Source organism: Glycine soja, chromosome 7 (assembly GCF_004193775.1).
Source record: "Glycine soja cultivar W05 chromosome 7, ASM419377v2, whole genome shotgun sequence".
Taxonomy (NCBI): domain Eukaryota; kingdom Viridiplantae; phylum Streptophyta; class Magnoliopsida; order Fabales; family Fabaceae; genus Glycine; species Glycine soja.
The window spans coordinates 919,886-942,982 of NC_041008.1; the positions used below are offsets into that span (position 1 = coordinate 919,886).

General features: G+C 33.9%; 1 protein-coding gene across 2 annotated transcripts; it reads left to right on the forward strand.

Annotated features, from left to right (window-relative positions):
• The first annotated feature begins 3,659 nt into the window (after positions 1-3,659).
• LOC114417954 (serine/threonine protein phosphatase 2A 55 kDa regulatory subunit B beta isoform-like) lies at positions 3,660-17,055 on the forward strand. Of its 2 annotated transcripts, none has more exons than XM_028383046.1 (14): positions 3,660-4,151; positions 5,653-5,756; positions 5,874-5,972; positions 6,058-6,177; positions 12,353-12,559; positions 13,005-13,096; positions 13,320-13,438; positions 14,700-14,823; positions 15,047-15,170; positions 15,566-15,634; positions 15,725-15,816; positions 15,897-15,974; positions 16,058-16,128; positions 16,229-17,055. In XM_028383046.1, exons 1-14 carry the CDS (start codon positions 4,040-4,042, stop codon positions 16,363-16,365), a joined length of 1,548 nt encoding a protein of 515 aa, XP_028238847.1. In that variant the 5' UTR covers positions 3,660-4,039; the 3' UTR covers positions 16,366-17,055. The 2 variants fall into 2 exon arrangements, with proteins under 2 accessions (XP_028238847.1, XP_028238848.1); XM_028383047.1 differs by having other exon boundaries at positions 12,353-12,556.
• The last annotated feature ends 6,042 nt before the right edge of the window (positions 17,056-23,097 follow it).

A 23,097-nucleotide genomic window follows, 5' to 3' on the forward strand; every position in this document is an offset into this window, starting at 1 on the left:
ATTTTCACTTTCCCTCTTTAATTAGACACCCTCCTTCTTAATTTATTTTCCAAAAACACCCTCTTTCTAAAAATACGCTCCTGTTAACATACTTGCATCATTCATGTCCAGAATGTCTTAATCTTTTGCTTATTTTCCTAAACATAATATAATTCTCTTAACTTCAAATTAGGAAACCTGTTTCAATTCCTTCCGTAAAAGCTCACTCCCAAAAATACCATTAAAAACAGTTTATAGTGTTTTTAATAGCATAGGAAAATGCTTTATTCAACAAGTTGGGTTTTAAGGTTACGTGTCTTGAGGGAGCAGCGTTGAGTACTCCAGAAAATGGCGATGCGCGTTATTGCTCAGCTCCGTGTCCAGAAAATGGCAGTGCAAGTTTGATGCTTCGATACTTCAATTTAGGGAGAGAAACAAAAAATTGGGTCTCTTTAATTTTGTGAAAAGTTTGAGGCTTTGTGCTAAAACCTTGATGGGGGTGGGTGATTTTTGAGTTAGTGTGTGTCATTCTAGAGTGTATGAGGATTCAAAGTACCAAAGACAGGGAACAAAGGAGAATTGTAGAATCATTAATTTTTTTCAGAACTGTTAAAAGTGGAGGGGAGTGTATTTTTTTAATGGAGGATATTTTTAGAAAACAAATTAAAAAAAAAAATACTAAGCAAAGAGAGAGAGAGAGTGTGAAAATAACAATTGCCTGAATTAGTATGAATTTCATTGAAGACTTGAAAGTAGACATTTCATCATGGTTAAGGTCTCCGCTTAAAATAATGGATCGTGTCCTTCACGTGTCTAGATCCGAATATACACATTTAAAAGGCTAAATATCTAATCAATAAAATATATATTATTTTATACACCATTTAACACATTTGGTTGATTTTATTAAAAAAATTATTACCTTTTTCGTTATTAATTTCTTGAAAGAGATTTCTTTAAAAAAATATTATTTTTCTTAAAATTACTCATTCCAATCATGCATATATACTATAGTTAAACCTTTGAGAAAATTAACTTTTTAAAGTAGTGATTATTAAAACAAATATTTTACAAGTAATAATATCAAAACTGAATAGCGATTAAAAAATATGTAATTCATATTCTTAGAAAATAAAAATTTATCTTTTGAATAAAAGAATTGAACATGCACTATAAAGAATATTTTAACAATTTTAGGAAAGTAACATTGAATTTAAAGTTTCTTATCTTTGATATAAAAAATATAAAATTTTCTTAAAATAATTTATTCTCAAAATATTATTTATAAATTATCAAAATAAAAATATATCTATTTCATAAGTGAGAATAAAAATTTTACTTCAGTAAAATAAAAACTTAATTTATTTTTGGAAATTATCAATAAAATATTGTTTTAAGAAAATAAATTTAAATTAAATACATTTTATAAATGTTTTTCAGAAATATATTCTTAACAAATCTCATTATTAGAAATGTATTTTAAATGGAAATCAATAATTTCTATACCAAACTTCCTCCAAGTTCAAAAGAAGATGATTGGAGAAATAGAAAATGAAAAGTCGATACACTAAATGCTAACAGAAGCATATAATTTCCAATGAAAAAAATTAACAGAAGCATGTAATTCATAGGAAAATCATATTTTTTTATGCATTAGAATAGGAAAATTATATTTGGACACAATGTGTTCTAGACACCCAAAGATACAGGAGAAAAAAATATAGATATTACTTATAATATGATATGATAGAGAAAAAAATATAAAGATAAATGATAAGTATCAGTTAAGTGTTTTAAGAAAATATTAATATCGATTAAGTGGTTAATTTTTCTACTAAAACTTCCTTTGGTTATATATTGTTGGTGAATAACTTAACCTCAAGTAATAATTCACTAGCAAAAGGTAGTTAACTTGAATTGTCATTTAATTTACTAAAGACGAATTTAGTATTTTAAATAAAAAAGTATTAGTATTAGACTTTCCTCACTAAATACAAAAAATAATGTTATGAGTTAAAATGCAGGCATGCATGAAATAAAAAAAATATTTCTAGAGGATTTATATCTGTTTACATATAATAATAGATTTATTATTTGTATCTGAATTAAAAACTTGCATCTGTACATAATTGAATTTTGGATTACAAAGAACTTTCCAAACAAATAAATCAACGTAACTTTTTCCATGTCTTTTTTTAATCTTGTTTATCTTCTTTAATGTTATTTAAGGGTGTCTATCTAGTTAGAACCACTTGTTCTAAGAGGAGGTTCTCAAGTCCTGGTTTTTTTTTTAAAAGCTTTCTCCATGTCATGACAAATTCGGATTGTCTTTCCGGTTAAGAAAGAAATTAAAAAATTGACCTACAACAAAGTGATATACACTTTCAAAAACAATTATTTTGATAGTATAAATAAACAAATAATCTCAACGACCTTCCAAGAACGTGTTTTTTTCTTCTTCACTTTTTTGGCCAATTGTGTAAGACCCCAAATGTTTGCTTGGTCACGATGAAGATAAGATAAAAAAAAATAATGCAAAAGAAAGAAAAAATTAAATAAAAAAACTAACAATTTTTTAAAAATCAATTAATTAGTTTAGACTTCTTGGTTCATGCATGATTAGTCATGAGCTTGATGTTCTTTTTCGTTCACTTACAACATCATTCCGAATCCTTAGCAAAAAAAGAGTTCTTATATTTATATATTTATTTTCTTTTTCATCTCATTTCCAATCCGAGTTTATTTTTTATCCTCTTCTTTATTTTGTAATTACATAATTTATTATACCTTTTCTCTTTATCTTCTTTCCACTTATATACGGAAAACTGGGATGTACATTGATATTTTTCCTAACAAAAAAGCAAGGTGATGTCCAACTCTATGTTAAAGATAAATTACTGTACTATGAAATTATTATAATTTAATTAATAATTCAAAATTTAAACTTTAAATGTATATTTAAATTAAATGTTGAACAAACATAATTTTTTCCTGTTTATAATAATTTTACTCAAACATGAGTATGTTTGGTAAAAAAAAAATGAATTTTTTTAACCAAAGACAAATAAATAACTATGGATAGATTGGGTGCAAATGTTTTGAGATGGGGTTGAGGGCAAGTACTGACCAATATCCATCAATCACACTCTATTACTTGCATATTCCATGTATACTGCATTCTTATCATGTATGCAACATAATCTCACGGACTAAGATTTCTTACATTTTTTTCTTTATCAATTTTATATTAAAAATAATAAAACCTTACAATCCTTAGCCGTTTGATCATGGCCTTGTCTCCCTGTACATGGCCCACTTCTATGTGATGGAAGATCTCAGGAGTGGTGGTGAAAGAATATCTGTGGGGAGAAAAGGCAAGGACATCAATGTCATTTCACACAAATCTCACCTTAACCTTTTTTTCATCAACAATTTCTGGTCCTTTCACAAGTACTTTGTTAAATTAATGAAAAATTCAACCAGTCTAAAAATTATTCTCTAACTTCACCGGCTTTCACAACTAATTCGTCACAGACGTCAAATATAACGACATTTCACCCCACCACCCCATCAGAATACAGCCAAAGGCAGCACATTCACAAACCGTGCATGACCGACGCACAAGGTTATCACGGACGAGGAAATTATATATATTTACGTACGAAAAGAACAAACAGAAACCTATTATTCAGAGAGAGAGTAGAGAGAGAAGAGTGTGCGTGCGTGCGTGTGTTGTGTTTTTTTTTTCATCTCCAAACCCAAAGAGAACCGTTTACTCGGCCATTTTAATCCCCCAAAAATTCCCATTTTACTCCTTTTAGAGAGAGAAAAGATTGAGCTTTCAGGAGAGAGAAAGAGGAAAAAAACTTGGAATTTTTTTTTTTTGGGGTGTTCCAATGGTTGAACTGGAAATCCAAAGAAGGGTGTGAAAAAAATTGCATCTTTGTTTGGTGGGTGTCTCTGAAACTATGATCTTGTGAAAACCCAGAAAGGAAACCTTCGATGCGCGTTGGTAGATAGAGATTGCTGTTGGGATTTTCAGAGAACCGTTGATTGACAAATGAACGGTGGTGATGAGGTCGTGGCAGCTCCGGCGGGTCCACCGCAGCCGCTGGAGTGGAAATTCTCGCAGGTTTTCGGGGAACGTACGGCGGGGGAGGAAGTTCAGGAAGGTAATTGTTGTTCCTACGTTGTTCTGTCGGATCCAGTTGTTGATGTCTTTGGATTAGGGTTTGGTTCCTTTGTTTCGATCTGTTTCGGATCATGTTCTGTTGCTCCCTTGTTGTTTTGGATTATGGGTCATTGCCTTATCGGGGTGTGATTGTGAGGGTGTTTTTTGATTTGTGGGGGAAGGGAAATAGTGGTTTGAGGTTGGGTTTTTTGCATTGTGGATTTTTACGTGGTTGGATTGGTATGAGTGTAACTGAGCTGTTGGACTTAATGATGGCGTTTTTTGTTTTGGTTTGTGTTTTTAGTTAGTGGTGTGTGTTGGTAGCAGTTTTTGTTGTTGTGGATTGGTTTGTTTAGTTTTTAATGTGAGTTTGGCTGCTAGGTGTTAGATCTTAACGGTCCGGAGTTTGGTGAGTGGCATTGGAATCTGGCTTCAGGGATCGGGTTGGTGGTGTTTGATTGGTGGGAGTATAAGTGAACAGGTGGTGATGTTTGGATGATATTTTTCAGAATGAGCATGTAGCGGATTTGTCCATGTCGTAGAGGAAGAAATGCCATTTTCTTTCCACAACGTAAAACAATAATATATATTGATAAAATTGAAGCTATGTCATGCTTTTCTGTAATAGTCAGATATGTGATGTGTTACCATTATGCTAAGGTTGCATTTGGAATTTGGGATTGGGTTGTTTTGAGGGTAGAAAGAGGATGAGTATGCATCCAGCATCTAGATGAGGATGGGTATTTACAGTAATGCGGGTTCAATATTACATTTCTTTCTAATTTGTGTTTTTATTGCTGCAACTAATAACCTTTATGGTTTGGAAACATTGTCTCTGGTTCAAATGGCAGAGCTGTCTTCTAATTTAATTGTTTATGAGTGACAATTGAAGAAAAGTAAACCACTAAGTATCATTGAAGTTCAATTTCCCAATCCTCACCAAAAATGAGAGAGAAAACGAGGACTCAGAGAGAGTAGATAAATGTTTGATGTTTTATGGTGAAACTTGTTCATTTAATAATTTTTTATATGAGGGAACTAAAGACATGTAATTCTCTTGAAGTTGTATCTAACTATCTATATTATCTGAACTGGTTTGATTCTAAATTTGGACAACTTTGGAAACTTTTGACATAATATCGCACAGGACTATGATGGGAGAGATTTGGACTTGGATAATGGACTTGATTTCTCTATGCACAGAAACCTTCTGTTTTTTGAACGTTGATTTAACTCACAGCAGACATGCAGTACTCATGTCAAACTGTAACTAAGATCTATTTCATGGTTTATATATGGGATTAAGAGACTAGAAATGATAGCAATTCCAACACGGGTCTTTTAAATCTGATGGGTACTTGTTGGGTATTTATTCTCAGCATGCTGACTCCATTAACTGAATTGTGAAGCCTGCCAGTATGAGTGATTGACATAATTGGATTAGCTATTGTTGCTGTTAATGTGTAAGTTTCCTAATTATTTACCCAATTTTATTTCTTCAGTGGATATAATTTCTGCTATTGAATTTGACAAGTCTGGTGATCATCTTGCTACTGGTGATCGTGGTGGTCGAGTAGTTCTCTTTGAGCGGACAGATACAAAAGATGTAAGTCTAATTTTTTCTTCAGCAATTTCTTTTATAACTAAAATTACTAACTTAGGTTTTAAAGATTCTACTTTACACCCTTAATTTTCTAATATCTATGTATACTGTAACTTGCAGCATCACGGATCAAGAAGGGACTTGGAGAGGATGGACTATTCTATTAGTAGACATCCTGAGTTCCGTTATAAAACAGAGTTTCAGAGTCATGAGCCTGAGGTAATTTTCAGTCACTGGTTAATGCTGCCCGAAATGCTTGTGGAGCAGAAATCTTAACATTTATGACTTGTGATTGTTGTTTCAGTTTGACTATCTTAAGAGTCTGGAAATAGAAGAGAAAATTAACAAAATCAAATGGTGCCAAACAGCTAATGGTGCTTTGTTCCTTCTATCCACAAATGATAAAACCATCAAATTTTGGAAGGTATGAAATGAATGCTCACTTGTGGGATGCTGAATGCTATTTTTTTTATTCAATTTATATATGAATGACACGCATGGTTACATTTCTGTCAAAATAAGTTTGGTTCCTTGTTTCACATGCTTTGACAGTATATGTTTATGGGGATTTGTTGTAGCTTACGAGGCTTATATATCTGAGTAATAATGGAATCTGTTGCTTGGACTTAGCCTTTGCAAATTACAAATTATATTTGAGGTTTAATCATTGTTTACTTTACTAATGCTGAAGCATTTTTTAGTTAGTCAGATAACTCTGCTATTTGAGGTTGACTTTTTAGGGTGCATGTGTGTGTAAATGATAGGAACGTGAATGAGGAATTGGGCCTTGACAGCCCCAAGCCCAAAGTGTGGAGAGTGTATGAAAGGAAACGTGGGAAAAGAGTTACTAAGTGATGATGGGGACCAATTGATGGAGCTCAAATTATAAGTATGTATGTAAGACAGAAATATAGAACTGTAATTGTATTAATTTGGAAATGGAGCAATTACAATTGATGAAATAATATGAAAACTAACAGTAAGAAAATGACAAGATTGATAGCAAGCTAAACAATCCTCCAAAGCACTCAGGCTCCCACCATTCACGTATGGAATGATTCTGCTAACAGAAAACTCCGTACCCAGCTCTCTCTCCTCTAACTAACTTATATGGACCTCATAACACACCTCATGCATCCCACGCATCATTCTCTTATTCCTGCCACATCATCACTTAGTAACTCTTTTCCCACGTTTCCTTTCATACACTCTCCACACTTTGGGCTTGGGGCTGTCAAGGCCCAATTCCTCATTCACGTTCCTATCATTACCACCCTCTTCAGAAAGAGCCTTGTCCTCAAGGCTAAAATTTGGGAACTGTCCTCTGATCACAGCATTGTCTTCCCAAGTTACATCATCAATTGATTTCTTGTTCCACTGAATCAAACTTTGAGGAATGGAAACCCCTCCCTGCACAGTAACTCTTGAGCCAAGCACCTTGACTGGGTAAATCTCGTCATCCCCAATGACCTCTAACTCCTTGGGTAACTCGCCCTGTACTTGATAATCTCCAATAGCCTTCTTTAACAGTGACACATGAAAAACGGGGTGGATTCTAGACTGTTCAGGCAACTGCACCTTATAGGCTACTTCCCCCACCTTAGCAATAATTTGAAATGGCCCATAGAAACGAGCTGCAAGTTTCTGGTTTATCCTTCTGACAACAGATTGTTGTCTATGAGGCCTTAGTTTCAAGAATACCCAATCTCCCACCTCAAACTGCACATTTTTCCTCTTCAAATCAGCATAGTATTTCATTTGTTGTTGAGCTTTCAACAATTGCAGTTTCAGTTGGTTCAGTGCCTCATCTCTATCCTGCAACTCCAAGGCTACAGCAGCCACCTTAGTCTCATTACTCAAAAATCTCATCAGATTAGGTGGTTGCCTACCATATACAACTTCAAATGGAGATTTGCCTAGAGATATATGATACGTTGTATTGTACCAATACTCAGCCCATGGTACCCAATATGACCAAGTCTTAGGTTGATCAGCAGCAAAACACCTCAGATAGCTCTCAAGGCACCTATTGATCACTTCAGATTGTCCATCTGTCTCAGGATGATAAGCTGAGCTCATCTTGAGTGTAGTACCCTGCAACTTGAATAACTCTCTCCAGAAATGACTCACAAATAATGGATCTCTATCACTGACAATTGAGTTGGGAACCCCATGCAATCGAACCACCTCTTTAACAAACAATTCAGCCACAGTCTTTGCATTGTACGGATGTTTCATCAAAATTAAGTGGCTATACTTGGAAAGTCTGTCTACTACAACCAAAACTGCCTCAAAACCCTTAGACTTTGGTAACCCAGTTATAAAATCCATAGAAATGTCCTCCCAAATAGCATTTGGTAAAGGTAAAGGTTGAAGCAGGCCACCAGGGGACGTAGCAGCATATTTTTGCCTCTGGCACACATCACAAGCCCTCACATAATCTCTTATTGTTTTTTGCATCCCCACCCAATACAAATTTTCTGCTATGCGCCTATATGTTCTTAAGTAACCTGAGTGCCCCCCCATAGGAGTCTCATGAAATTCCTTCAACAGAGCAGGAATTGAGGGAGAATTCTTTCCTAACACCAAACGCCCTTGATACAATAATACCCCTTGCTGCACTGAGAACCCAGGTTTAGCACTAGGATTCAGCTCCACTTCTGCAATAATTTTCTGCACAGATGCGTCTTGCTTCACCTCTTGCAGTAACTGTTTGCTATCCACCCAAGTAGGACCAGATTTTAGTGCAGTTAGGTCCCCTTCATCATAACAACGTGATAGTGCATCAGCTGCCTTGTTTTCTGGCCCTGGTTTATACTTCACTTCAAATTGGTAACCCAATAACTTGGCCAGCCAACATTGTTGATCCGGAGAGGAGATCCTCTGCTGCAGGAAGTGTTTTAAGCTTTTGTGATCTGTATATACCACAAATTCCTTTCCTAACAAGTAGTGCCTCCAATGTTGAATGGAAAGGACCAATGCCATAAGTTCCTTCTCATAGACAGATTTTGCTAAATTATTGTCAGATAAGGCTTTGCTAAAATAAGCAATGGGTTGCTTATTCTGCATTAAGACTGCTCCTATTCCCCTCCCAGCCGCATCACATTCTACTTCAAAAGGGATGGAAAAGTTTGGTAAAACCAACACTGGAGATGTGGTCATGATCTTTTTCAGCTGATTAAAAGCTTCTCTGGCAGTTTCTCCCCACAGAAAATTATCCTTCTTTGTGAGATCAGTCAAAGGTCTCGCAATTTTCCCATAATCTTTGACAAATTTCCTATAGTACCCAGTGAGACCTAGGAAACCCCTGACCTCTTTGACATTCTTAGGTTCAGGCCACTCTAAGATGCATTTTATCTTCTCAGGGTCCACAGAAACTCCCTCTCCAGAGATGATGTGCCCAAGGTAATCCACTTGCAAACGACCAAATTTACATTTGCTTCTGTTGGCTACAAAGCAATGCTTCATCAACACAGTTAGCACTTGTTTGAGGTGAGTAAGGTGCTCCTGCTCACTGTTGCTATACACCAGAATGTCATCAAAGAAGACCAATACGAATTTTCTGAGAAAAGGTCGGAATATATGATTCATGGTAGACTGAAAAGTTGCAGGCGCGTTCATTAGTCCAAAAGGCATCACAAGGTACTCATAGTGGCCATTGTGAGTCCTAAAAGCAGTTTTATGCACATCATCCTCATGCATCCGTATTTGATGGTAACCTGACTTGAGGTCTATTTTTGAGAAAACAGTTGCTCCATATAGCTCATCCAACAGTTCATCCACAATGGGAATAGGGTACTTGTCAGGAACAGTTGCCTTATTCAATGCTCTATAATCTACACACATCCTCCAAGAGTGGTCCTTCTTTTTGACCAAGATGACTGGACTTGAGAAAGCACTCATGCTTGGTCTAATAACTCCAGCTTGCAACAATTCTGCCACCTGCTTCTCAATCTCTTCCTTCTGGTGGTGTGGATATTTATACGGTCTGACATTGACTGGACCATGGTTGGGTAGTAGATTAATCTGGTGTACCTGCTCTCTTTCAGGTGGTAATGTTATTTGTTCCTGGAAGATTTGTGGAAATGAGCCCAGGACCTCTGCAATTCCTTTGTTAATTTGCGCTTTTCCCCCTTCAATCTTCACATTAGGGGACCACCACCACTCATTACTAAACTCCCTTTTTCTGTCTTCCAAAAAAGAGTTCAGAAAACCCTGTTGCAGCTGTCTCCCACTTTGGCCCTGCAAGGTTACCATTTCACCATTATGCCAGAATTGCATAGATAAATCCTTCCAATCCATCACCACTTTCCCCAACGTGCTCAACCATGACACCCCCAAAACCACATCCAATCCTCCTAACTCCAAGACCAACGCATCAATCACAAAATTCTGGGTTCCAAGTGCGATTCTGACTCCCCTACAAACACCTTCAGACATCACTCTATGACCGTCTCCCAGTTTGATACTTCTCACAGTTGTGGGCGTGACTGTTAGTCCTAAGGCCGTAGTCAGCTTCGGAGAAATGAAACTGTGGCTAGCTCCACTGTCAATCAGCACCTCTACAGTTACATTAGCAAGCTTCCCTTCAATCTTCATTGTTTGATACTCCCCCATCTTCCCCAATATTCCTATCAAATTGCACTCTGCCTCCTGGTCTTCTTCTTCCTCTGACCCCTCAGCCTCCATAGCCACGATTTCTCCATCATCGTTCATTGTCTCACCTTCACCCAGAATTAACAAACGCAAGGCTCGTTCAGGGCACTTGTGCAGAGTTGGATGGTACTTACCTCCACACTTGAAACATAGACCTTTAGCCCTTCTTTCCTCCATTTCTTCGTTCCTAACTCCTTTCCACTTCTCGGATCCTCCAGATCGGCGGTCGTATTCACCCTTCTTGCCTGTCGAACTCAAAGACGAGGTCGATTTGGAATTAGAACCAACAGAACCCGTTTTTCTACTCGGGTTGGCCCAACCTGAATTCGTAGATCTGGACATTTCCTTCTGGGCCGGGTTAAACCCGCTTCGGAACTTAGATCCAAGCCCACTGGGTTCACTGCGCCCTAGTAATTTCTTGCCATAGGCCCGATCCCCATCATCATCTTCTTCCTTCAGCTCTTCCTCCACATCTTTCGCCATCCTCATCATCTGCATCCGATTCTGTGGATTAAGAGTTCTCACCCTGCGTCGGATTGGTTGCTTCAATCCACTCATAAAGTATCCCAAATACTGCTCCTCAGGCAATCGTCCCACCTGAGATGAGAGAAGCTCAAAAGCTTCCACGAACTCCTCCACGCTTCCGGTTTGTTTCAATGTTGATAACTCTTCAAACGGATTCTCCAAACGTCGGCCACCGTAACGAGCAATCAACGACTTCTTCAATTTTTCCCACGTCAACTGATCCTCCGTCTCCATCAACAAATTGAACCAGTGAATGGTTGCCCCCTCCATGCTCAGGCGAGCTAACTTCACTCGCATCTCCTCCGAAGTGTTCTGAACATCAAAGTAGATCTCAGCTCGCGTAATCCACGCAACTGGATCATCTCCCTCAAAAACCGGATGTTTCACCTTCTTCCCCGAGAATCGAGACTCATAGTAATCATCCATCGATTTCTCACTTTCATTAGAGTTCTCGTTCACCTTCTGACCAATCTGCTTGCTGAGTTCACTCAGTACCAAGCTCTGTTGTTGCATTTGTTGAGCTATCGACGTACTCTGTTCTTGCATCTGTAACGCCAATGCTTGCAAGGTGGATTTCACTTCACCCATCTGTTCCTCCAACAAATCAAGACGATCACCCATCTTCGGTTTTCGTGACGGCGCCAGCGGTGTAACGATCCGGCAGGTCGGACCAATTGATGGAGCTCAAATTATAAGTATGTATGTAAGACAGAAATATAGAACTGTAATTGTATTAATTTGGAAATGGAGCAATTACAATTGATGAAATAATATGAAAACTAACAGTAAGAAAATGACAAGATTGATAGCAAGCTAAACAATCCTCCAAAGCACTCAGGCTCCCACCATTCACGTATGGAATGATTCTGCTAACAGAAAACTCCGTACCCAGCTCTCTCTCCTCTAACTAACTTATATGGACCTCATAACACACCTCATGCATCCCACGCATCATTCTCTTATTCCTGCCACATCATCACTTAGTAACTCTTTTCCCACGTTTCCTTTCATACACTCTCCACACTTTGGGCTTGGGGCTGTCAAGGCCCAATTCCTCATTCACGTTCCTATCAGTAAAGCTGTTCATTTTTAAGTGCATTAATAATGTCATGACTTCCTTTCTGAGCAATGCTATCTTTTAATTACTTTGGTTGATATGTCATCGTAATTTATAACGGATTGTATGATTGCTACTTTCAATATTTTACCAGGATAGGAAAATATGAAAGATAACCATGCTGTTCAATAAATCCCAATGGACTCTGACCTTAGTGTTTGCTTGTGCATATATTCAAAATGAATGTGTTCTGTGATTACATTTCCTTTAGTTTTTTTTTTCATATGAATATGAATTCACATTATTGATCTGTCTTCAAGGTCACTTATTCGTATTTTGTTCTTATCTATGAGTTAAACAGGTTCAAGAAAAGAAGGTCAAGAAAGTTTCTGACATGAATGTTGATCCTAAAGCAATGGGAAATGGCTCTATTGCTAGTTCAAGTAATTCCAGTAGCTCCAAATCATATCTTGCAAATGGAGTATCTCCAGATGGACCTTACAATTATTTAAACAACGATTTCTCATTTCCACCAGAAGGCGTACCTTCTCTAAGATTACCATTGGTAGTTGTGTTCAGCCCTTCCATTTTATTTATTTATTCCCAATATTTGTTTCTTGGGGATAAAAATTATAGTAGGTTTTAATGGAGGGGAAGGGAGGAAAGGAGAGGGTTATTCTGTTTGGTTCAAGAGTAGGGGAGAGGAGAGAAAATAAAACTATCTTACTTTAAAATGGAAGAATATTTTAGTCAATGTATTTTAAATGTTATGAAGTTTAAACCCAGCTCTTCCCTCCAAAATCCCTGCAATATTGGAGGGGAGCCAAAATTGAATGAGGAGGGATGTTGACCCCCTCCAAATCGTTAACATTAAGTTTGTTGTTTTGATTGTTCCATCCTTGTTTGTGACTGTATTTTAGTATGTAGTGGAGCTAGTTTTCAAGCCTTGACAATTACTTGTTTGAAACTTTGTAGTTTAGTGAGTGCTAACACATTGATTGTAAAATATGTAGGTAACCAGCCATGAGACCAGTTTGGTGGCTCGATGTCGTAGAGTATATGCCCATGCTCATGATTATCATATTAATTCTATTTCAAATAACAGGTGATTTGAAACCTTGAGGGTTCCTATTTTAGGCTGTTCAGTGTGGAATCTTGCTTTTTGGTTATCTTTATTTGTTTTAACGTAGTGCTGATTTGAAAGTTTACTGCTTTTCTTTTTTGAGTTTTCATGTATGCATTTTTTGCGCCCTTATTTTTGTTTGTCTATCATGCTTTTCTGAGATCTGATCAAATTTGGACTATGGTATGTTTCAAATATCTGCTAGCGATGGAGAAACTTTCATATCAGCTGATGATTTACGAATAAATCTTTGGAACCTGGAAATTAGCAATCAAAGTTTTAATATTGTTGATGTAAAGCCTGCAAATATGGAGGATCTGACTGGTAAGTTTTCACTATTGTATTTTTATGCTGTGCTGAAACTGTTCTCTGTTGATAACTTGGTATAATTTATCCATTTAAAGGGCAAAACTTACAGTACCATAGTTACTAGTGGGTGGTACTGCTCTCTTATCGAATCAAAGTATAACTCGAAATATAACACTGGTTACCAAGATGCCAATTTTAGTTATCTAGATGAAATTGGTTGCCACATTGAAAGTTGAAAGCAGTTAGAGATGAAAATAATACTTGGCCAATTTTGATTGGAAAACAGTACCATGACCATTAAGTCTTGTCCTTTAAAGAAGTGATAACATGTAAGTTGTAGTTATCTGAGTATTGTTTATTTACGTGTGTATATCATTCTAGTTTCATCTCTGTGATGTTCAAGGGAAGTAAGATTGAGATTAATCTTATCTGAATCAGGTTTTTCTAGGTGAATTAAGGGTAGATAATAGGTGGACTGAAGTTTCATGGGTTGTATGTCTTGGTAAGGGGATTCACAAGCAATTGGATGGAGTTTTATGGTTAGATTGATGGTTGTTTGGTTTCTGTGAACAATATACACAGTATTAGTGTTTAGGTTTAATGGGTTTGAAGAAGAATCGAAGAATCAAATTGGACTTTCATAGGGTGAATTTTAACGATGTCTGCCAAAGAAATATGATCTTTGCAATTGTTGCATCTATAGGATTTTTGATTGCCGCATATCGTCAGGCATATAGAATATGTTGTCTTACACTCATATTTCATAAGTTTGATCTTTTGTTTAAAACCAAGCATCACACTAGTTTGAATATCGACCTCTTATAAATAATCCTGCAGGAATGAGTAAAATCCTTAACCTATAAGCATGAAGATTCCATCATTCTACTAAACAATGTATGGGCAAATATGCCAAAATGGTGTGCCTATGATGTTGAGGTGAGGTGCCAAGAAAGGGGTCAGCATCTCTAGCTAATTGAGGTGTTACCCCACCTCTGGACCCTTAGGCAAGCCTCTGTGGTTCAACTGTTCAAGCATGGCATGCTCCAGTGCCTAACTGTGGTATCTATGAACCCCCCTCCCCTAAAATAAACCCCAGCAATATAACTCGTTCACTGTGATGCTAAAGCAGAGAGATAATTAGTTGGAAATTTAAAGAAATAAAAAGTTGTTAGTCTTGTGGATCAGGTATCATAAATTGAACCTTCTTTAAAATTATTTTTCTTTTTTTTTGTGTGTAGCTTTGGTAGAGCCTTGACCCTATATATTATTATTGCAGAGGTTATAACATCAGCAGAATTTCACCCTACACATTGTAATACATTGGCATATAGCAGCTCAAAGGGTTCAATTCGTCTTGTTGACTTGCGGCAGTCAGCATTATGTGATTCTCATGCCAAACTGTAAGCTATCTTTTGCTTATGTTATTTGTTTTCATTATGGCTTACACCCAGCAATGTTGAGGTTGATGGGGGAAATTAAAGGGAAGTAGATAATTTGATTCCTTCTTTACAGGGGCCACTGAATTTTGCATACAAAGAAAAGCATTTTTCTGGATCCTATTATATTTATTCATTTATGTGATTTCTTTTGCGGTAGACTCACAGAAAATTATTTTCTGTACAGATTTGAGGAACAAGAAGCCCCTGGGTCACGATCATTTTTCACAGAGATTATTGCCTCAATCTCAGACATAAAATTTGGGAAGGATGGAAGATATATACTTAGTCGTGATTACATGACCTTAAAGGTTTGAGAGCTTTACTATTCCAAAATACATGCTTCTGTCAATGAAGCTTTTCTGAGTATTTTGGATGGAGTTACTCTAAATTTATTGAATTGAACTCCATGAGACATGGGTGTTTGGTTTTGGTCTCAATGATAAGATTCTTACTTAGGCTCAAGTTCAATCAGATTTTTTGAAAAAATTGGTATTTGATAGAATCCATTGGTGGTGGTTGTTGATACCATGAACCAACAACTTTCTGTTCAATTTTTTTATTTTTTATTTAATTTACATTGGACATTCAATTGTTGTTGGGCAGGCAGAGCATGCTATGTAATTCATTTTTTTTTTACTTTTGTTTGGATTCCCTCTGTTTTTATCAACAAAATCCCACAAGTCTCATCTGTCTTGTATTTCAGTTATGGGACATCAATATGGATTCTGGTCCAGTTGCAACATTCCAGGTTCACGAGTATTTAAGGCCAAAGGTTAGATTCCCATGTTTATATAAGTAATGAGCAATGAATTCCTGCTGCTTTATCAAGTCATAGTAACTGGCTCTTTTTTTTTTTGGCCAGCTTTGTGATTTATATGAAAATGATTCAATTTTTGATAAGTTTGAGTGTTGTCTAAGTGGTGATGGATTGCGTGTTTCAACTGGTTCTTACAGGTATGGATACAAACTTAATCTATCTGTGGTTCTGTCATTCTTGAGTCTGCTTCTTACTATTTTGTTTCATTTGATACCAGCAATCTATTCCGTGTGTTTGGTTGTGTTCCTGGAAGTACTGAGGCTATGACTTTGGAAGCCAGTAAAAATCCAATGAGGTAATTTTATACCTTAATTTTTAAAAACAATTGCGGTTTAGTCGGGCACTGTAGAATTCATATGAACTTTTTCATTTACTCAGGCGTCAAGTTCCAACCCCTTCAAGGCCATCTAGATCACTGGGAAACAGTATAACAAGAGTTGTAAGACGTGGTAAGTTCTCAATTTATCAACTTTGCCCAAGTTTTTATGATATATATAGCTTGTTCTTGTAGTATATCAAGACTTGCAATATATTGGTAATCTTGAACAGGAGCAGAAAGTGCCAGTGTCGACGCAAATGGGAATTCTTTTGATTTCACAACAAAGTTGCTGCACTTAGCATGGCACCCAACTGAGAATTCAATTGCTTGTGCTGCTGCAAATAGCTTATACATGTACTATGCTTAAGGAAGAAAGATGATTGAAGAGCATGTATTTGCTTTGGTTGACCTGTTTTTGGGGTTGCTGTGGAGAAGGCTTCTTTACCCTTCTTACTAACCAATGAGTTGGAGGCTACATTAACTCACACTACAAAGTGCCCTTCAAAATCTTTAGCAGGAGCTTTTAGAAAAAAGATCCAGAAGTGGCTGTTTCAAAATTCCTGGGTAGGCAGAACCTTATTTTGTTTCTGGATGATGAGCAGCATCTCTTTTTTTGTTCAATTTTTCCACCTTCTTCCAACCCTAATATTCTTTCCCCCTTTTTCTGTATCTTCTTATAAAAAGAGAAGGTGCAGTCAATGCTTCATATTGTGTTTGGCTTGCAAATGAAGAAGAAAATGTGATTGTAGCTCTCCTACAACAAATACTAAAGGATGTTCAATATCTGCCACTAGGATAAAAAGATAAAATGTAGTTCTTTTCTTTTTACCCAGATGTCTTGTGGGATGGAGCAGTGGAAACCTGCAGTGCATCATTTTTTCATTGATTATTTGTGTTGGGAATTAATTTGACACTGTTTCAAACTCCAATTTTTGCTGCACTTGGTCAATTTTTGTGTAAAATGTCTAAAGGAAGTAATAATTCTAGGTTGGAATGATGTAGGATAAACTGGATTGTCTCTTCCTACCAAATTTTTATGGTTTTATCACTTGTTGGATTTTTTCCTTTTTGCCTTGTGACTGACTAACTGTTCTTAATGTGTTGCCCAGAATGTAAGGGTATCAAAAAGCAATTAACAATTTCATGATTTGGTTGCTGAACATTTTTCTGTTACTTTGTTTGTAAAGTACAATTTTTTTTTTGTTTCTAACGACTAATCGTGTTTTTAGAAGTTTAGGCAACTTACAGAAATGGAAAACCGATTATATTTTTTCCCCTCTAATGATCAGTGCTTAAACATTCCAGTTTCATAGAGTTTGAGCTAGAAGATAGATGAAATAATTATCAGAGTGGAATAACTACCTGTTAAGACAATTAATTAGAAGGTCCATTTTTAATTTTTTATTTATTAAAGCATATTCTAGTTAAATTGATTATTATGAAAATTTAAAATTGTTCAACCACATTGCCGTTTGGGGTAACTTTCTCCATGTAACTTTGGAGTTTGGCAGTGTTTGAATCCTTGCCTTGAGTAAAGTAAATAAATAGATTCGGATCCATCTTTTGCTGAAAAGAAATGAAAATGTCCACCTTTTTCTTTTCTCCACTTAAAATATTGGTGCAATCTGCTCACATTTTCTAGAATTTTAAGCTTTATCTTATTATCATTATTGTTTCTTTTTGATAATTTAGTTTACTTTAAAAACTTACGGGAATTTCCTTAAAACAACAAAAAGAAGAGGTGTTTAATTTATATACATTTTGAGTGTAAAATATTTTATTATTCACTAAACAATATTTGATGATTTTACCATGCTATTTTAACCATTGATATAACATGGTACACTCTTATTGGATGCGGGTATTTTACAAGAAGGGGAGACCGAGAAGGAAGAAAAGAAGTATTTTCAGAGTAGAGAAACACTTTTTTTCTTACTTTTTATTTTCAATAAATATTACCACCATTCTTATATATAAGAAGTTTTTGAGAATTTTGTTTGTTTTTGTAAAATTCTTTTTAAAATGTCTCTTGCTTTAATTCTTTTTTTTTTTACCTAAAATTCTCTTAATTATTTAACAATTTTGTAGTCAATAAATAATAAATGTAGTAAATTACTAAGATAATTTGTTTATTTCTCATGGGAAAAAAATTGAACATGTCAAGGGTCACAATTTTACCGTTTTTCTTTTAAATCTTAGTTTTAAAATAAAAATATACTATGTTGATGAAATTTATTCAAGGGTTGGAATGTTGATCTAGAGTGAGATGATAACTCGATAATTTTAAGGGCTAGTTTGAAAAAAAAAATTATTAGTAAATGTAATATCATTATTAAAAAAAATGTAAATAATGTCAAGAAAGTTTGGCTCAATTAATTGAACAGCATATTGAGTTATTAAAAAAAATCCCTAACACGGTCTTCAATTGTCACGAATAAAAAAACACAATTAATATTAATAAAAGTCTCTTTTTTTTATACATCTTTTTCAGTTCTTTGTAAGAATAAATAATTCATACACTCAGTTAAAAAAAATAATGCACTGATGATATGAAATTACATACTCTTTCAATCACAACCTATCTTATGTGATAAATTTGTTGAGTATTATAATTTGTTGATTATGATATGAAATTACATACTCTTTCAATCACGTGTAAATTGTTCTTTTAAGGAGAACAAAGAGTATCCAAATCCTACTGCAGTATAGCAAATTGTGGTGAGCTAATCTTTTTCCTTTTTTTTACTCACCCCAATTTTATGTTTCAATTTTCTAGGTTTCTAATACTGTCATTTTTTGAGGCACTTGGCAATTTTCTTAATCCTCTTGTCCCACAATGCTTATGCTGTGTGCAAACATGTCAACTCATGAACGTGAACGGTTTTCAGCTATTAGTTAGCAACAATTCATTCTCGGTTGTTATTTTTGTATTTGTCTATCACCTTAAGGTATGCGATCAATGATACATGCGAGACCCTCCTATTGTACGTTTTGATCACTCATGTCATTTAATTCTTGGTCACTGTCCATGGATTGAGATGTTTGTTCATTTTACATCACTCACGTTTCCATCCTAGCCAGATCAATCAAAATTATTTGAGCACGATTACTCGTGTGAAGATGGGCATGGACTTTTAATTCATAGGGTTGCAAAATGGAACCTTGTGACCAATTGAAAACCTAACTTGTTAGGCATAATGACTGACATATGGGATACATTCATGGTATTAATGTTGGGCCTCCTGCCTCAATTTCATAAGGAGTTGTGATCTTCAACCTCTATTTTTGATGTATAAGTAAATACCATTCCTAACATAACAAAACATTATAATATTGTCTTATCAATTTGCTACCTTAATTTAATTAAGAATGTGTAATTAATAATCAATCATTATCATCTATCTTTCTTTACTCACCGATGCTGGAGTATCATGTCACACCTTTGCAAAGTTACAATTAGAAAACCGAGTATTTTTAATTATAGTTACAGTTCTTAAATGCACTAATCATCTACGTCTCTAGGACGAAGACTAGGGTGCATGACACTAACTACATCGTTCTTCCATTTTTTTTTCTCGTGAGCAGGGTGCAAAAACCAAAGGAATTCTACTTTGACACCCTAGTCTTTGTCATCATCTTCCCAGCTATAGCATACTCTGCATGACCTGGTAATGTTTAAAGTCCCACTGAGTATATAGTACTCCATTCGAGTCATAATAATTGTTGTGTATAAATAAAAAATTTATGTTAAATTATTTGTTATTATAGTTTTAATGTAATCTTAAAAAAAAATTATTAATATTTTTTATAATATTAATGATATGAATTATAAAAACAAAAATAAATTAATAAATAAAATTAATTTTGTAAAATAATTCTTTTATTTCATTTATTTAGTGGTTTTTTTAGTTGTATGTAAAATAATCGAATACGATAATTATGATGAGTTGGCATATGTAACATTTTATTTTTTTATTTAAAGTATTTATGTCATTATATGTATTATTTTATTTTCTACGCAACCAAATAAGTAGATTTTTTTTTTTACCTTTCCTTTTTTTTTTACTCTTCTATCAAATAGCTTGAAAAACTATTTTATTCTACTTTTACTTTCTTTTTTAAACCGAACATGTATTAGTTTTTTATTATATTTCTTTATCAAATATAAGAGGAAAGAAACTTTTTAGTTAGGTCTCATAATAATTCTGGTTCCACCCCAAAATAGATGGAAATTAGGGGAGAATGGGCTTTTAATCATATAAAACCGAAATTAACATCATTATTTTAATCACGTTAGTTCTTTAATTTTTTTTTTCTTATAAAACAATTTAAAAAATGATCTTATTCTGTACCTTTTCTTCCACTTTCCTTCCTTTGTGAAACACATCTACATAAGTACATTTCTGGCTTGAAATAAGACACTGTATATTATTAAATCTATGCAATTTGTTATCCAGAGATAAAGAGAAAAGGTTCATTAATTAGTATTCATGATTCTGTTGACGATGGTGATGATGAAATCGTGCAGAAAAGTGGTAAAATATTGAGTGAGGAGAGCACATCCTTCAAATCATAACCGCGCACGTTTTGCTGAGATAATCATTATTCATTCAAATCCTTCATTTTGGTGCACGAACACTGTGCTTTTCTTCATCACCCAAATCAAATCCTAGCCCTTGGATTATTTTTCATAAAAGGTGGGTCCACATTTCCTAGTGCTCAACCGAACCCATAATTCTACTACTCCTTCTATCCAATAAGTTATAAGTACCAGCGGGACCCAACCAACTATGTTTCTAAATATAAATATATATTTTTTCTTTAAGACATTATTGAGTAAATGATAAATTAGTCTTTGAATTTATACCTGACTTCATTTTAGATTTTGAAACTAAACAAAAACTCAATAAATCTTTAAGGTTTTTAGAATTTTATTTAAATGCATGAAATTAGCTTCTTTTTCTCATTTTGATCCATAAACTTATATTATTATTATTTTTATTATCACTTAAGTCTCCAGGGACAAAAATGAGCAAAATGATTCGTTTTAAGATTTAAATGAAATTTTAAAAATTTTCATACACTTATTTGATTATTTCTTAGTTTTAAGGACTAAAATGACAAAATAATACAAATTAGAGATTAAATTGACTATTTATTTAAAATTATTGTTTAATATTCTGCCTTTTGTTTAATAATTTTAAGAGTTTATTTGTTAAGCATTGCAAAAATTTTTATATTATTATAATAAAAAATAATTGTTAATATAATTTTAAAAATAATTATCAAAATAATTTTTTATATATAATAACTTATTATTAGATAACAATGTAAAATTATTTATACTCTTACAATGCATAAGTTATTTTTTATCTATTTTTAAAATCTTAGACATTATATAAAACTAAATATATACGACAACAATTACTAAGCATTTTCCACATGTTTACTGTAACTTGTTTTTTCTAAAAAAAATCAATTACCTTTATTAGTTTTTTAAGAAAGTTGTTGAAATAATTGATACTACGTAAGTGATTATTATTTTTTTAAAAAATCAATCTACTTCTAACATGTACTAAGTGGAATAAGCTACAAAATTTATATTGTACCATTTTTTCGATAAAATTATATTATAATGTATCATAAAGTTTGCTGCGTGAAATAAGCTACATAGATTATACTGTATCGTAAAGCTTTGTCATTTATTGAGTACAGAAATGAACTATTTACATTTAATTCCCTCTTAATATTTGACATGTAATTTTTTTGTCCTCTACTTTTAATTGCCAGACCATCTTCCATCTAATTAACCTTCTTGTTGGTACTTTGATATTTAATGAATTAGATCAAATATATAACTCATTGAATAACATTACTACATAATATTAAATGCAAGTGGTACATCTAATTAAATTATTAACTAGACTATTAAAATATTAAAGTATTATTTTTTTATATGTGAGAATCAAAGATAATATTAAAAAATTATAATAAATTATGTATCTTATTTAGTCAATTGAGGCACTAAATTAGACTTCCTTAACAAAAGTATTATTTATTAACATAAAAATAATTAATTTACTTATTACTCAAATTTATTATTATTATTAACCCACTTTCACAAGAATCATTGGTAATAAATAAGTAAATTTTCGTGGTTGACCTACTTGACCAAAAAAGTTAGTGAAGAGTTAGATATTAGATATATTTTGTTAAATCGTCTCATAAGTAAAATCCATTTAAAAAATAGTAAAATGGCCCAAAACTAAATGATAATTGATTGGAAATAGCGTTCTAGATTTCCGATTTAACCAAAAAATATTTTTAAATCAAATTAAGGCCCGCTTAATGCATGTTAAATTGTACAAGTTTATATATATATATATATATATATATATATATATATATATATATATATATATATAATCCTTGTATTAAATGCTTTATAAGCTTGAATTTTTCACTCGAACTCTACGAGACTTAGGAATAATGTCTTGTCTCAACTTTACGTGTGTACTGTTGTCTGTATAGATGTCTGAACAAAGATAAATGAACATCTATACTTTTCAAACACCTAATTAATATTTATATATATTTTTTATTTTTCTCCTCTTATCATATTATATAACTTATTATAAATTATATATATATTTTTTTATTTTTTCATTTTTTCACTTGGTGGGTCGTATAATATATTTGACATCCATAAATTATTTTGGTAGATGTTTACTTTGAAGCATCTTCAAAAATTTATTTATTATTGACCTATGTTTATATGCTCTGATAAAATTACTATGTAATGTTTAAAAATAATTAATATTAATACTAATTATTATAGTTAGACCAATACACTATGAACCAGTATTTACACCAATAAATAATGTTAAATCTAATTAAAAAAAAACATTTAGAAGAATAGTACCTTACTTACCTAAACTGTAGTGTATAATTAGAGATGAGTGATGTAGTAGAGAGATAGGACTGGGTCAAACCCAAAATGACAAAAACCACTCCCATGGATGGGGGGGTTACGCCACGTGTTGCGGGTGACATTGGCCATGCTGAGGTGGGGTGACGGTAACTCAACGCAATCAAACGG

Coding starts and splice junctions, on each gene's coding strand:
- LOC114417954 (XM_028383046.1), top strand. CDS start 4,040: ATGAACGGTGGTGATGAGGTCGTGGCAGCTCCGGCGGGTCCACCGCAG. Junction 6,178..12,352: donor AAACCATCAAATTTTGGAAG/GTATGAAATGAA, acceptor TGAGTTAAACAG/GTTCAAGAAAAGAAGGTCAA. Junction 15,817..15,896: donor GTTTCAACTGGTTCTTACAG/GTATGGATACAA, acceptor ATTTGATACCAG/CAATCTATTCCGTGTGTTTG.